The following is a 16,248-nucleotide window of genomic DNA, read 5'->3' as shown; positions in this document are numbered from 1 at the left end:
GGCTCATGAGGTTTACTGATCTCTCAGAATCCATTCAATATTTCTGCATACGCTGATTTTTGCAGGCGCACCCAAAATATCTCCGCTGCATTGCCATCACCTCTCTGGTTCTTGCTGCAAAAGTTAACGAGGAAGACGAGGTAATCACATGTTCTATCTGATTTTGCTTGCGCAAGCTACATTAATAGTTTTGCATGGTATCCAGTGAGTCATTTTTATGTTTTTGTTTTATGAAATTGAACAGGGATAAATGACACTGGCGCTAAATTGTCAGCCAGCCTGATTGAAAACAGTGCAAACATTTATTACAGTACAAGGTGCAGAGCAAATGGTAATTTATTGGATTTTCTTTTTTTGAAACAGGTGATTGTGTCTGTGAAGGACCTTGTGTCACAGAGTGCCTTTCGCTTTTCGGCAGCTGAGATATTTCGAATGGAGCGGATCATTTTAGATAAGCTCCACTGGGACCTTTACACCTCGACAGCGGTTGACTTCGTCCACATCGTAAGTATCTACTGCGGACGTTCAGCTTCATCTTCAGAGCTACCCGTCCCATTAGCTTAGCATCTGTCGCCGAGTTTGACACCTGAACAGTAAGTTTAAACAGCCCCATACAACCATTCTGAGCTCTCAGTGGTGGTGAAATTGGCCCATGTGAAGTGGCCCTGGGGAATACAGGGGCTGAACACTGTGCTTGGAAGGTTAAGGCACTTAATCGCTACAGCAGAGTGTAAGTCTAATACATGGGCAGAAATGCTCATTTCTGTGTTTCCTTACATAACACTTTAAATACACATAATCTTTCCTGATAAATTTTATACATATTCAGTATATATCCAGTGAAGATCCTACAACCATTTACAACTGGTACTCGAGCACAGATTCACAGGACTGTCCACCATTGACTAAAACACATTCACAGCACTTAACAGCTCTGGCCTTGTGAAATGCTGAAATATCTGAAGTTACAAAAATATTCCTGGGTGTCGGGTCACATTTTACAAAGATTTTTTTTTTCAATGGCACTACAATTGCAGCATCCAGTGCAATGTCTGTTTGCAGAAATCCCATCTATTAGTTTCAGATTCCAAAACTAATTCTAATTCCTCATGATCCTAAGTGTGAAGTAGATGCAAGTGCTACTTGAATGTGTATGAATACGCAGTAACTTGACACACACAACCTCTCACTTGTTTGCCGTCGTCTTTCTGTTAAGTGATTGATATCACACCCATATGGCCGTTACTCCAACCTGATTTGTTTATAAATTCAGTTTCTAGAAACTGAACAAACGTTTCATGGCTCCACCCACTAACACAGCACTAATATGTTTGTAAATAAAGTTACACCAAAGACTTCAAAAGATTAGAATGATTAGAAAGTGTGAAACATGAGAATATTGTGAATCAAGTTTAACAAGGATCAGAAACTGGCGCTACCTGCAGCTTGGATGAAATGAGGGTTTTGTTCAGTTCATACAATGTTAAGACGAACGAGCGGAGCAGGTTGGCAGAAGGGTGAGCGTGTCACGTGAGGATGGGGTCGGCGGAGATGTCCTCCAGCGTCCCTGGCGAGTGAGTGGGGGAAGCTGACCGCTTTCTGTTTCCATTTTGACGCTTGCAGTTCCATGCTCTGGTGCTGTCCGGCCACCCACATCTGCCCCAGCTGTGTGCTCAGAAGGAGCCTTGCCCCCAGGTGGCGTTGTGGAGCAGACAGGTGCAGCACTGTATGGCCTGCCACCAGCTGACACAGTTTAAGGGCTCCACACTGGCCTTGGCGATCATTACCTTGGAGGTGGAGAGGCTCACTCCTGACTGGTTCTCTGTTTTTACAGATCTGCTAAAGAAAGCACAGGTAGGCGGGCGTCTTGAATGTCAGGGTTCTAACATACCCTCGATCGGTGATTCTCAAGCCGGCCCTCGGGGGATCCCCCAGGCATGGCCATGTTTTTGCTCCCTCGGGTAGCTGGGAGGGAGCAAAAACATGGACTGGCCGTGGATCCGAGGATCGGGTTAAAAAATGCATCTCTGCGTTCTTCACGTTAAAAGATGGGATAGATGCAAGTGATGAGTGAATGGATGAAAAAAAACGTTCTTATTCGAAATCCCCCTCTTTCTGCCCAAGATCGACAGCATGGAGCTTATCCGCTGCAGGGAAATGGCGGAGCAGCACCTCGCTCTGCACCTCAAGCACTCCCTCAAACCCAGTGTGGTGTACATCTTTGACCCCGCCTCCGTAACGTACTTTCAGAACAGCAGCTCACAAATTTCCCATCCACTTGTGATTGAGCCCGGTTCGCTGCAGGTGAATGCCATGGAGGAGGAGGACGACTTCTGCGATGGGTTCGGGTGCCTGTACAGTGAGGGGCTGGCGCTGGAAGTTGGGGAGAGTCACAGCGCTCACTCTGCCACTATGGAGGGCTGCCCCCCCCTTCAGCCACCTGATTGCTAGTGAATCTGGGGAGGGGGGTGCTGCAGAACACTGTCAGCAATTCAAAACTGTGCCAGTCACCCACATGGGGGGCCTCCTCTCAAAGTATTTAATACTTTCAGGAGTTACTCTCTTCAGTTAAAAATACTTCTAGACAGAAATGTTGCACTTTAAAAAATAATAAATTCTGGGCAAAACATTACATTACAAGTTTAATTTCTTAGATAGGTGCTACTTCAATGATCCCAGAGGAGGAAACTAGGGTAATTTTTATGAATAATTTGGATCTTGCAAAAAATCTGAAAAGCAAGTCGCCCAGCGGTGTTGATTTTAATATTGTCTTACGTTTGAAATGTTTTTCTTCAAAATGCAGTAGGTAGACATGCAAGATGGTCTACGAATCAGTACAACCTCTTGGTAACATTTAAGGGCGGCCATGGAACGGAATGTGAATGTCTTTGTAAATCTAAAACTATTTATACTTTGTAATAATACTGAGGGTTTTTTTTTATTTATTATTTAAACAAGGCATCCAAAACTGCAGAGGTACTTTTTATATATTTTTTTGCATACTGTGAAAGACAATGGCCAAAACTCTGAGTAAAGTTATTTACTATATTTCATGTCTGTGTTGTGTGGTTTCTTTTTTTTTTTTTTAAATTTAGCTTTAGCCGTCATGGTATCTGACTGAAGGTCACATGGATGACAGCTGGGTCATCATCCTGTTCCTTAGTCAGCAAGGTTTTTTTTATTCTACAATTTTTACTGTTATGAGTGATGCAGAAACGCAGATGCAAGCTAAGGGTTGTTTATTTTTAAAAACAAAGGCTTTATTGTTGGCAAGCAAATACAAATATGTACCATACGTCGACTATTCATAGCAATTTGGGGATCAATTTCAAAATCCATGTTTTTTTTTTTTTTATAAATAAGTGTATATCTTTTGTAACTGCTTGTTGGTTTATAAATATTCCTGATCAATAATGCATTTGCACTCCAAAAATGACACATTTGGCACAACACTTGCACATCTGGGAAGTGTGAGTAAAGATGAAAAACCAGCAGGGAAGTGTATATACAAACGCCATCGGCTTCCTGCAGGGCGGCGATAGCGTGCCTTACCACGAAACCTTGTGACCAGCGGCATCTACAGGCACAATGACATACGTAGATATGGAACAAAATGACCAACCCATATAACTGCAGCTTACCAGTTACAGTGACAGGAGCATGTGTCAAGCAAGCATGGAGCCAGCGTCACACAGGAAGTCATGACATCAAGGACCAGCGTGGAGAGCTGGGACACAGCGGGCTGGGCTACAGTGCTGGGGGCCACCGGAGGCTCGCAGGTACCTCGAGCTCCAAGCCGACATTCCTCTCACACCCTACACCCCCTCGTCATAAACATCACACCACGTAAAGTGCTGAATATATAACAATCTCAAGTGTGACAACAGCCAAAGTCACTCCTCTGCTTGTGGTGGTTGAGGGGGTGTGGGTTTGGGTTTTTAAAAATCTTCTAATTTAAATTCCTTCCTGAGGGTAAGGAGCATGAGCTTGGAAGACTAAAGAAGCTACAGGGAAAAAGAAAACAGAAGATCAGGTGACTAACCAGGGAAGGGAGCCACAATACCGCTTCTGTGCTATTACAGGACAACTCACAGGCACAATCGTTAGCATTTGTTGTAGGACTGGATGCTAAACAAACTGTCAGGTAACGAATCCCTGACACAGGTCTGCATTTCTTAATGAGAAACTGCTAATCTTTCACACAAATAGTGGCTGTAGCGTTTGCTTCTTTTTTGAACAGGCCCCGGTTGAGCAAGTAAAGCTCACTAGTGCAATAATAACAGAACAAAGACAGCCATTCATTTAATAAAAGAAGGATTTTCCCATGTAGCCTGTAATCTATTTATTTTTCAGGAATGTTAGGAAGCTTGTCCGAAAGCTGTACTGACGGTGATTCTAATGGGCAGAAATACAGGATTATTGGCACGCTAATTCTCGCAAAACCATTCCTACCCATATGCCGTTTCCAGAAAAGCAATAACAATATACCAGCTTACACAACAAAAGTTCACTCTTCTTTATCGCTCTAAAAGTACGAATAAATTAATTTTGCTAATATTTACTAATATTATTCAGAAAAACCTTTGAGATGAAATAACGCAAACGGGGCTACAATAATGCAGCAGAACCGTAGTTTCAAATCACTAAGTCCTGATAATACTGATGTTCTGTGTTAAGATCGTGTTGGTGCTTTAACATTAATATGGCTTGACAGTAAACGTGGCAGAAATCTGAGACATCTCCCCTTAGGTGCTGCACACTGACAGTACGAGGCCCTCACAGTCTGTGCAGTTCTTTATCACCCATATCCATCCATCCAACCATCCATCCATCCATCACCACCCGCTTGTCCGGGGATCGGGTCGCGGGGGTAGCAAATTCAGGAGAGATACCCAGGCTTCCCTCTTCCCAGGCCCCCCTCTCCCCTGACCTCCCTCTCCCCAGCCACCTCTTCGGGGGGGATGCCAAAGCGTTCCCAGGCCAGACGAGAAGCGGTTCTGAGAAGCGCTCTGCCCCACCGAACCCCAGGACCTCTGCCTGTATTTACTGCCCGCAAACATCCGCACTCTGACTTTACTGTCCTAGTACCTTCTTAAAATATCCGGATTTTTCACAAATGTGAAACGGAGAATCCCACAGATCACGAGCAAGCGTACATACCCACAGGACTATAAATATATATTTATGCATAAAGACGCGCATTGCAAATTCCAGTGCAGCCCTCTTTTTGTGCTTCGCCGAGGAACGGCTCGCTCGCCTGCTTCTAAACAGGAGGCTGCCCACAAGCAGATGGCTCCGGGCCGCACTGCCAGCTTTTTCACGGGGCATTGCAGAGACTCCTTGTTTGCTGCCTGTCCTCTTTCAAATCACCATATGTGCATTTGTGATTACGGGGGAGGGAAAGGGGGGAGGGCAGCCAACAGCCCTGCCTGTGGATGGGAGCTTCCACACACTCGCTAACCTCGGGGGAAGTAGCAGCACCTTTAGCCGATTCTCTCTTTTCTGCATCCCACCTTTGAGTTACAGACCCACATGTTTATGTTTGTCAGCCATCATTTCATATCATGTAAAACTTAAATATATACGGAGGGATCCTGTTACAGAGCTGCTTTACATGCAAAAGGGAGTAATAAAACACACCAAGATAATAAGGAAATGTACCTATAATTACACATCATACGTAATTATGAGTAAAAAAAAGATTAATCAATGAATTTGACAAAGACAAACGAAGATAAAAGTTTAGAGCAGTGTTTCCCGATCTGGTTCTCGGGGACCCACAGACTGTCTGGCAGGGAGCTGGAAGGGAGCAAAAATGTGGACTGTCTGGGAGGGAGCAAAAACGTGAACCGTCTGGTGGACGCACGCACCAGCTTGGGAAACACTGGTTTAGAGAATGGATGGATGAATGGATGGATGGATGGACATACCACTGACCCAATTCTGAAGTAAATGTCAGCTTCAGTGGTACCAGCTTATCTAGCACAGAATTGTGATTTTCTTAACTTATCTTCTATCTTCAATAAAAATGCCTACAGTAGTTCTTAGTTTAAAGATACTCTATATCCTAACAAAGAACGGTTCCGCATTTCTCCATTCATTTGCCACTGTCATATTTATTACTGTACTATGAATGTAAATATTAAAGAAAGTCTAATTCTAACACCAGTACACAGTCTACCTAAAACTACATTCTTAAGAACACACACACACATGCAAATCTGGAATTAATATAAAACAGCAATGGATTCATTACTGTATTCAGAATTTCAGTGATAACTATGTTTCTGCAAATATAAATATACATATATACCTTTTAAATAGACAAAGTTACATGAAGGTAGTTCAGACTCAGTACGGCTCAGACAATATTTGATACTGTACAAGGTGAGCTTTCTGACGCTAGTGCTAATCTACACACAGTACGTTAAATAGCAAGGTCAGCTTACCTGAAGGAACACACTGACACACTTATTAGTACCAAGTATCTCATGAACGTTTTTCTTTCTTTGCATAGATTTTTTTCCCTTCTGAACCGCAATCGTAAATCAGTCTTGGAAATAAAATGTAGTATTTAATAGTCCTGCATGTTCGACAACCTTGTTGATGTAAAAAAAAAAAAGTTATAATAATAAATACAAATACAAAGTAAGACTGTTAAATTACTCCACTGTCCACTTTCCATCATGGTCTTTGGTCCACAAACACAATGTCATGAGGTCACAACAAAAAACGGTGAAAACAGCTTTACGTCGCTATGGTGATGGAAGGCAAATGTGCAGCTGGCCTGGCTGGCTGTTCCCACACATTAACTGAAAGAAAAAAAAATGACAGAAATATGACAAAACAAACAAACCAATGAACAGGAATTAAAGCAGACGCCCTGGTGTAAACTGAAGTTTTTAGACAGCATGGAAATGGATGGAGGTCTCATCACTTTAGACAGAATGAAGGTGTCTTACACACTACAGCCAGTTCGTTAAGGAGACCACGAAAGACACCAATGAAAGGTGAACACGATGATGTGCTGTACAGGTACCTGAAATGAAACCAAAAGCTCAACAGAATAGCAGAATTACATGTTTAGCTGCTGAATACACTGCCAGACAGAATCTTACTTTGTTTTCTACTGGAGCTTAATTTTAAGCAATGCAAGAAGAAGAGGCTTCCTGCAAGGTTCCTGATGATAAATGTAAGTGGTCTTATTCACCAGCCTGTTTATTAAAACCCACGTCGAAACCCTTACTTCTTTAAACGCCAAAACACCTCCCCACACGGTGCTTGCTTCACACCCTCGATCCATTATCTTTCCCACTTTCTCGGGCTGTTCCCATTCGCTCAGCCTGATCGGAGCGTTCCCACCCTTATCCGGTCAGCAGCCGTGTTAGATACAGGCATCGCGGCCCCCATGTGAGACGCTGCTATGACATTATGTCCAGGCCCAGAATAGACAGTCCCTGCCGTGTCCAGGCCAGGGGCATAATACTGTGCAATCTCATCAGCACCCACCTGCCAATATCCCACTGGGCAGAGCTGTGCTCATTTCCTATCCTCCTATCATACTACCACCAAGACAGAATGCAGAGAGGGACAGAGACAGAGAGAGACAGAGAGAGAGAGACAGCAAGAGAGAGACAGAAACAGAGAGAGACAGAGAGAGAGAGACAGCGCGAGAGAGAGAGAGAGAGAGAGAGAGAGAGAGACAGAAACAGAGAGAGACAGAGAGAGAGACAGGGAGAGAGACAGACAGACCGATAGAAAGAGAGAGAGAAGAGGGACAGAGACAGAAACAGACACAGAGATAGAGACAGACAGAGAAGGCGAGAGAGAGAGAGAGATAAAGAGAGAAACTGTCCTTACTTTTTCTTGTCCTTGTCCTTCTTGAGGGGCTGCTGTGAGGATCCTTGCAGTGACTGAGCCTGTAAGGTCTCTGCTGCCATCTTCTTCCTGTTGAAGGCGTTCACGTCATCCTCCAGGTCCCGCCGCTTCTCCTCCATCTTCTTCTTCTCCTCCTGGTGCAGCCGCTTCAGCTGCTCGAACTTGTCATGCAGCTGAAGAGGTTGCATACAATCGCGTGGCTTAGCTTAGGTCACCTTCTGACAACCACTCAGTGAGACACGGTGGAGTTCCTCATTCCAAACATGAATAGCCAGACTTCACATGCTTTTCATTTACAGCCTGGTAGCCTTTGGTAAGTCAGTGTTATTTACTGCTATGGTGGTGCTGGAGAGCTTCAGCATAACATCAGGGCACAGGAAGCCCACAAACAGCTTCACCCACACAGATCTCGCCAGCTTCCTGAGGGGACGGCTCCTGTTTACCTCTTTCTCCTTCTCCTTTAGCTCCGCTTCCGTTTCCTTCACCTTATTGACAAACATCTGCCTCATCTCCTCCTCCTTGCGCTGGAGATCCCCAAGGAACTCCTTCCTCTTGGCCTCGTATGTCTCCTGTAGGCTGCGGGTGAAAAGTCCGCAACGCGTCTCTCCCACCGTCCTCACCATACAAACCACGGCCTTTGGATGACGGTCTTAAATGGTCTCATTTGCATACTGCCTGCTGACACCTGTGGGACTCCATGACAGCCAGTCCTGATGGACTCACCTGAAGGGTTTGCTGTCAGGGTCTGTGTCCTTGAAGCCCATCTCCTCCAGCTTGCAGCGGCGGTACAGCTCATAGTGCCGCACGTGCGTTTGCTCGCGCAGGTCCTCCATGTTGACGCGGAGCAGCATCTCTCTCAGCTTCACAAAGTCGCAGTGGCTCTCGTTTTCCACTGGCAGGAAACACAGTGACACAGCTGAAACGCAGCTGAAGTGCAGTTCGCCCCAAAGGACGACGGGCTAAGCACAGATGAGCTCCTTTCATCTGAGTGACACCTTCAGCTTGATCCATCGGAGACCCACCAGGCAGCCAGACAGAGACGCCTCTTTACAGCATCAAACACTTTCATTGTAGATCTTTTTACAGCTACTGATCTCCTGCTTTCTGTTTTTATTGTCTATTTTGCAGTCATTTTATTTTTCATTTATTTATTGCTATTCTTTATTTATTCTTCTCTTTTTATACTATTTTGTATTGCATATTTCCTTTAAAGCACAGTCTATGAAGCATGTACATAAAGCATTTCACTGCACAATAGTACAGTGTATTGACTGTGCATGTGACAAATAAAACTCGTACCTAAGGATGCAATATCCAAGAGAGACCATATGGACAGTACAGGACCTCAGATATACCTCCCTGGGGTCTGGATCCTGTCCCAGGCAACAAAGGGCACAGGCCTGGGGTTCACCGTGGACAAGATGCCAGTCCTTCACAGGGCACAGGCCAATAGCTCACCCTGGACAAGATGCCAGTCCTTCACAGGGCACAGGCCTGGGGTTCACCGTGGACAAGATGCCAGTCCTTCACAGGGCACAGGCCAATAGCTCACCCTGGACAAGATGCCAGTCCTTCACAGGGCACAGGCTAATAACTCACCCTGGACAAGATGCCAGTCCTTCACAGGGCACAGGCCTGGGGTTCACCGTGGACAAGATGCCAGACCTTCACGGGGTACAAGCCAATAGCTCACCCTGGACAAGATGCTGGTCCTTCACAGGGCACAGGCCTGGGGTTCACCGTGGACAAGATGCCAGACCTTCACGGGGTACAAGCCAATAGCTCACCCTGGACAAGATGCCAGTCCTTCACAGGGCACAGGCCAATAGCTCACCCTGGACAAGATGCCAGTCCTTCACAGGGCACAGGCTAATAACTCACCCTGGACAAGATGCCAGTCCTTCACAGGGCACAGGCTAATAACTCACCCTGGACAAGATGCCTGTCCTTAAAGAGAGAAGTCTGGGAAAAGCACATAGCAGGACCAGGGTGCTAATGGACGTCCGCATCCGTTTAGGACCCAAAACACAGTTTCCTAATTAACTAACAAGCCCAAAAACTCTCAAGAGAAGTCAATCCTGAGCTGACACTGGCATTAAAATGGAGGGGAAATCAAGGATGACGAAACGAGGAGGAAACTCCCATGCAGGAGGAGGACGGCCTGCACGCCGTTTCCGTAGCATCAGCCAGAGGACCGCCTGGCCCACCCCATTGTCATGGCAACCACAGCAACAGATACCCGAAGGTCATCATCAGAAAAGCTCGAAACAGAAGGGGTTTGGGTCGTTCTCGAGGGAAATAAGAACTGAACATGATCCCAGAGGCCTCTGCTAAGTCGGGGTCAGCAGCGGAGATGAAACGAAACTGCGGGCAGACCTCTAATGGGGAAAGTGTCACGCCTGTGAAGGATGAGGTGAATGAAAGGTCCTCACCCTGCACCGCGCCCCAGGGGTACTGCCGGACTCGCACCATCTTATTTCCCACTTTCACCTCTTCTGTGCTTCCCACCACAGCGAAGGGCAGGTACGCCTGTAAGACACAAGTAACAGAGGTCGTGTTCAAGATCACAAAAAACCCCATGCTGGAGATGGAGATATTCTCTAAATAATGTCCACAGCTTGCTATCTAACTCCTCAATTTACAGCCAGAGTTTGCTTGCTGCGTGAATGTGGTCTTGACATGTTTTCCCATACATCTCAATGTTCTTATGAACAATCTATTGTTGAACTGTCATTGTGTTTTTGCAGGGAGGTTGTTGACTTCTGTGTGACACATCTCCTGGTAGACTCACATTCATGGACGAGTTAACCTCTGCAATGGCCTCGTCGTCTGTGGGAAACTGGTAGATCTGGACACCGTTGCTAACCAGCTCGCTCATAATCTTGATCTTGAACTTGTCCAGTTCACTCTTGGAGATTGTGTCGGCTTTGGCTATGATGGGTATAATATTAACCTGCATGAAAACAAAAGAAGAACCATTCGAGAAAGAAGAGAATCACCTTACATCACTGCAATCAAACTAGAGCTTCATTTCAAAGCAAACAACAGATGCTTCACAGAGACCGAAATATTATGCAGTCTCATTAATCTCATTTGCAAGTATTTCCTTCTGTTGTCTCAGAACCTACGTAATCCCTGTGACGAGTGTGTACATTCTCCTTCAAGAGCACTACTCCTAAAGTGTCTCCATCAAGAACATACTGTAAGATACTGCTGACGATCTTGGACAAAACATGCAAAAAACACTACTATCTGAAGGTCACTGACGTAACTCTGCGTAGAAGTAATGAGTGTGTGTGCATGTGCGTGTGATTGTGTATGTGTGTGCGTTAATGTTTTAGTACCTTGCTATCCAGTTTTTTCATGGTGACTAAATCCAGAGACTTGAGCGAGTGTCCCGTGGGGGCGATGAAGTACAGGCAGATGTGGATCCTCGTGTCGTGGTGATCAAAGAGACAGCGCCGGATCTTCAGCTCCTCCTGAAGGTAATTCTCAAACTGGCTGTCAATGTAGTCGACGATGGGCTTGTAGCTGAGCAGAAACAGGGCAGGTGAAGTTTTGCGTCGCACCATACGAAGGCCATACAGGAACACAAACGTACACACCGGGGGTGTCTTATCCCAGGTAAAAGGAAGAATAACACTGCATGACCTTAACATGACAGGGGGGGCCGCTCAGTCAGGCATCCCCCAGCTCCCAAACGGTGGAGTTTTTCTCTACTCACTTCCTACCATTTGCCTTCTTCCTTTTAATATCTGTGTACGAATAATATACTGTCACACACTCCTGTTAAATGCCTTGAGGAAACCGTGTTGTGATTCCCAAATGATTATTCACTATGGATGTATGACGCATGGAAGCTAAGCCTCCCTACTCACATTGCTGAAATGTAACTGGTCCAAATTCCTGCATACTAAGCAATCAAATATGTATTTTATTTGTCATAGACCAATCGGTGAGCCATTGTATGAGGCAGCAGAGAAGGCCTTCATGCTTACACCTCACACACTTCCATTACAGCTGCTGTTACGCTGCTTTTATGATCTATTTTGTCTATTTTTCCATTGTCTATTTGGAGTAATTTTATTTGGTAACACTTTACTTATGGCATGTTTTTAGTAATGTATAAACATATTTATAATGCATTATAATACATTCATAAAGCATTATAAACATGTCTATAAATATTTATAAAAAGGTATAACACATTATAATCATGTTTATTATGCATTATGAATGCTCTATGAAGTTCTCATCTATAATGCACTATAGATGCCTTCATAATGCATGATCATGGTTGGGATGAGCATTAAGGATGCTTTGTACTTCCAGTTTGGATTGAATGACCTAACAGTCATCTCCTAACACCACATAAAGACAGATAAGGGCAGGGAGGGAGGTCACAGCATGTCTGCAGACCTGCAGAGTTCTCGCATGGTGACATACCTCTCGTCTTTGTTGATCTGGTCCCCAAACCCCACCGTGTCTACGATCGTAAGCTTGAGCTGGACGCTGCTCTCCTGCAGCTCGTATGTCCTGGGTCTCAGGTACACGCCATTCTGGTAGTGACTGGCTTCATCGGTCTCAAATGTCGTGTTAAAAAGAGTGTTCATTAGGGTAGACTTGCCAATACCGGTTTCACCTTGGAAACAAAGGAAGCGATGAGAATTATGTGACCACCTTATAGGGTAGGGGCTTGAAGGTATATCCTATATGAATGTACCGGATTATCAGGAAAGTATCTCCTCCAGAAAGGAATGGACAGGGATGGACGGCATGGACTAGAATGGGCAGGAATGGACAGGGCGAGATTTGCTTACCAACACAGAGGATGTTGAAGCAGAATCCCTGTGTTACCGATTTACTAACCAGCTGGTCAGGAAGACTGTCAAAGCCAACGCGTCCCCCCAAGTCAAGGGTTCGTTTTTCTTCATTCTAGGAAGTTCGAAGAAGCCACTATCAACATCCAAACGTCCCAAAGAACGTCAATGTCAATGCAGTCCCCAGCTGCCTGATGCACTCTGACAGTCTTTGTAGACATGAACAGTACAAACTTCTTAACATGACTATCAAGATGGGATTTAGCAGCGAGGGATAGTTGAATGTCCTCACTCTCTTGAAGACTATACAGAAAGTACAAGGGATCTTACATTAATGCAGCATTTCAAATGACATTCATTTTCAAATAGATAAAAACAGCTGGTATTGCAGGAGGTGTTATGTGATTCTAATGAAAATCTCACTAAATCAGAAAGCCATCTGTGTAAACGAAACTGGAATCATAAATGCGCTACAAAACACCTTATGTCATTATTATTATTTTTTTTTTTACAAAATACACATTTTAAAGATGATTTTGGTCCCACAGACACTTGAGTGACCAATTTTCCTCAGATGCTGTCTGTCGTAATAATAGGAATCTTCCAGATCATAGATCACTGACTTTTACATCTGATCGTGATAAACTGAGGCATCGGTCTGTTAGCGGTGGCTAAAATACAGGAGCGTGCTCTGCTGGGGCCGACTGCGCCACTTCCTGTCCTCGGGCGAGCCTTCACCCCCACTCCAGGCACTGACACGACATTCATTAGAGCCTTGGTGGCCACATACGGCGGCTCTTGGCACGGGACGCCAGCGAGCAGCTGCAGATGGGCCAGATTGGTGAGGCTGTGACATGCGGCGACAGCTTGTGACCAGCACAAACCCAGGCCTTGTGTACTTCATCTGCCGCAGCCTGAAAAGCTTCGCTTGAATCTCTGCCAGCACAAAGGAAGTGCAAGCGATGGAGATCAAATGATTTACCATCCTCATATGCCACAAGGTTTCCAAATGGTTTTTTTTACACCAATCTAATGACAAAAATAGACGATAAATACCATTAAAACAATTTAACTTAAGAAATCGGCAACTGGTTCACCGGTCTGGCCCCCAGCCGTTTTACTGGCCCGTGACATTTTTGTGTGACGTAAACCGGTCGGTGAACATCAAAACACTGGGAACAGTGACACAACCATGTTAATGATGTTTCCCTTTCATAGTATTGCTGCCTCTTCCATGACATAAACTCGCCCTTTTCAGGTCGGACAGCATTCTGCACATCACTGCTACACGCCATTCAGGTTTTTAATCCTGATTTTTCTCGTTTTCCCCCCCCATGTGCACTTCGCCAATGGTGACACATTATGTGAAATCACTCAGCCTGATGACAATAACGGTCATCAGTGCCACAAAACACAATGGGAGCTTTCTCGGCTGTTCTTCCATGGGCTTACACGGTTTCCATAACCTCAAAAACAACAGTTAGGGCAGTCAGCAGCCATCAGCTTACACTGTAGGCCTGCTAACAAAAATGCTAAGACCGCGCGGTGCGGCTTCTTTAGAGAAACCCATTGCCGTTTTCGTGTTTTCACTCAAGATAAAATCCACAAAAGGCAGCAGTTTTGCTATTAGGAAAGGATCGCAGTCGGAGCCACTTAAGTTATTTCCCCGGGAACACTCAGCAGCGAGAAACCTCTTCTGGCACAGATCTCTTCTGAAACAGAGACATGCAGAGGAAGTAGCGATTTTGCAAGGTACCTGTGTACGAAATGCTTCAGATGCAGTCACTAGATCAGGGTGAAAAGACTTTAAGCGCGTGCTTTGAATACCTAACTGCAGGGGCGTAGGAGAGTTTGGTGTGTGGGGGCGGGGACACGATATAATAATTTACATGCGAAGGTCTGTTTATTAGCTAAATTAAATATGGAGAGGGGGGGTACAAATTAAATATTGCGGGGTACACGCCTAACCCCCCGAACCTACGCCTCTGTCTACCTGTACTATACAGGTTAGATTTCAGTTCTGTTTTTTCACTAGCTGTTGGGTAGCTCGAACGGTTACAGCAGTTCCCAAGACAAACTATTCTTTCGCACGTTGTCTACACCAGTAGTACACAACTTTAGATATATCCCTGAAACATGGCAAAGCACATGAATTAAAACGCACAGGACCCATCAGCCTCAGGCAGATTCATGTGGGTCTTCTGAATGGCGTGTTTATTCAGCGCTTCGCTCTTCAGTGATGACAATCTCATGTTATTAGTCGGATGCAGAGGAGCTCAAGAAAATCTACATTTTTTGCACATTTATAGCTGATGCATTAGATAAGCACCGCGAGTTATCTATGACTGGGAAGCATCATTCGTTTTTGGTGAAACTTTCTTTTAATGTCTTGCAGAAACGCATGATTATCCCCATGAATGGCTGACAGAAAACCAGAAGCTTACTAACATCAACGCAGTTAAGCATGCAGAATATGGAACGTTTTCTCAAGCAGGAATCCTTCACACATGCACAAAAATAAAAATAAATTGCAAAACGTGAGCCCAGTCAAATGACAGAACCGCTCATACAAGTGAGTAAACTAGAACTGGGAAGCAAATCACAATCAGATCTCTACCCACTGTCTAACTACAGGATCCGTATGCAGAGATAAGAAATTCCCAGCACGTACTGTGCTGGACCAGCATAATCTTCCTCGCTATTTCTTGCCGAGGATACGAAAATATTGCACACTTACCGGAAATATGTCTACATCCGTGGCAGCCATTGTCCAAAGATATTACGGGGCGAAGAAGCGGCTGTCTTCGTCGGGATAACGCCGTGGAAATGCTCAGCGCATCCAATATGGCTTCTTCCTGGAAACTCCCACTTGGCTGTGGAATTCCGTCCCGCGAGCCGCCGGGAGCCGCGTACGGGGCACGGAGATGTCTGACAATGAAGTTACGAGGCACTCAGTTCCTGCTGTGAGAATGCTCTTAAATGATGCTACGGGTATAGGTACCCTATGTATTGCAGTAAATCAATAGCCATTTCCCACCGTGGATATAACAAATTACACGGTCAATTGCATGTTTTTAGTTTATGGATCCTCTTGTTATAAAGTGCGTTGTTGGGTCATCTCCCAATTTGCATGTACGCTTTCTTTATGAAATGTTGACATTTCGGTTCCGAAATGTAAACTCGCAAAATCATACAACGGGCAAAATATACTTCTACAATTAAGGCTGTGATCACAATTTCCACAAATAATTGTATTATTATTATCGTTGTTGTTATGTCAATTTAAATAATTGCTTGAAAGTTACTAGTATTCAATTTGTACGGTATCTAAATATATACTACAATGAATTGACATTCATATAGCAGTATTCTACACTGAGCAGCCGGTCTTGTTTTGTTGAATGTGTACTCGCATCTTTAATAAAGACAATGACGTGATCCGTCTGACATATCATCGCCCCGAAAGACTTGCCGATCAGCTACAGTAACCAGAACCTTTGCCGCGTCTAACCTGTTAGCGAAAGGCGCCTCCCTCCCGCACTTCTATACG

At 44.9% G+C, this 16,248-nt stretch overlaps 1 protein-coding gene across 4 annotated transcripts; it reads right to left on the bottom strand.

Moving 5' to 3' along the window:
• Window positions 1-320: 320 nt before the first annotated feature.
• On the bottom strand, window positions 321-16,087 carry LOC125750418 (septin-8-A-like). 4 transcript variants are annotated; one of them, XR_007400336.1, is made up of 11 exons: window positions 15,436-16,087; window positions 12,699-12,813; window positions 12,325-12,520; window positions 11,223-11,409; window positions 10,670-10,831; window positions 10,311-10,407; window positions 8,602-8,770; window positions 8,322-8,454; window positions 7,861-8,051; window positions 6,450-6,812; window positions 1,707-4,004 (listed from the first exon to the last, which is right to left on the bottom strand). XR_007400336.1 is itself a non-coding variant. In XM_049028222.1 (10 exons), the coding sequence occupies exons 1-10, from the start codon at window positions 15,463-15,465 to the stop codon at window positions 1,674-1,676; spliced, it is 1,446 nt and encodes a 481-aa protein (XP_048884179.1). In that variant the 5' UTR covers window positions 15,466-16,087; the 3' UTR covers window positions 321-1,673. The 4 variants fall into 4 exon arrangements, 3 of the variants coding, with proteins under 3 accessions (XP_048884179.1, XP_048884180.1, XP_048884181.1); XM_049028222.1 differs by lacking the exon at window positions 6,450-6,812 and having other exon boundaries at window positions 321-1,839; XM_049028223.1 differs by lacking the exon at window positions 6,450-6,812.
• Window positions 16,088-16,248: the final 161 nt, after the last annotated feature.

This window comes from Brienomyrus brachyistius, chromosome 10, assembly GCF_023856365.1.
Source record: "Brienomyrus brachyistius isolate T26 chromosome 10, BBRACH_0.4, whole genome shotgun sequence".
Lineage (NCBI taxonomy): Eukaryota > Metazoa > Chordata > Actinopteri > Osteoglossiformes > Mormyridae > Brienomyrus > Brienomyrus brachyistius.
Note: the sequence above shows the minus strand (reverse complement) of the source record. Positions and strands in the feature narration are given on the sequence as shown.

Coding starts and splice junctions, on each gene's coding strand:
- LOC125750418 (XM_049028222.1), bottom strand. CDS start 15,465: ATGGCTGCCACGGATGTAGACATATTTCCG. Junction 11,410..12,324: donor CAGATCAACAAAGACGAGAG/GTATGTCACCAT, acceptor GTTTCTGCTCAG/CTACAAGCCCATCGTCGACT. Junction 10,832..11,222: donor TGAAAAAACTGGATAGCAAG/GTACTAAAACAT, acceptor GTTTTCATGCAG/GTTAATATTATACCCATCAT.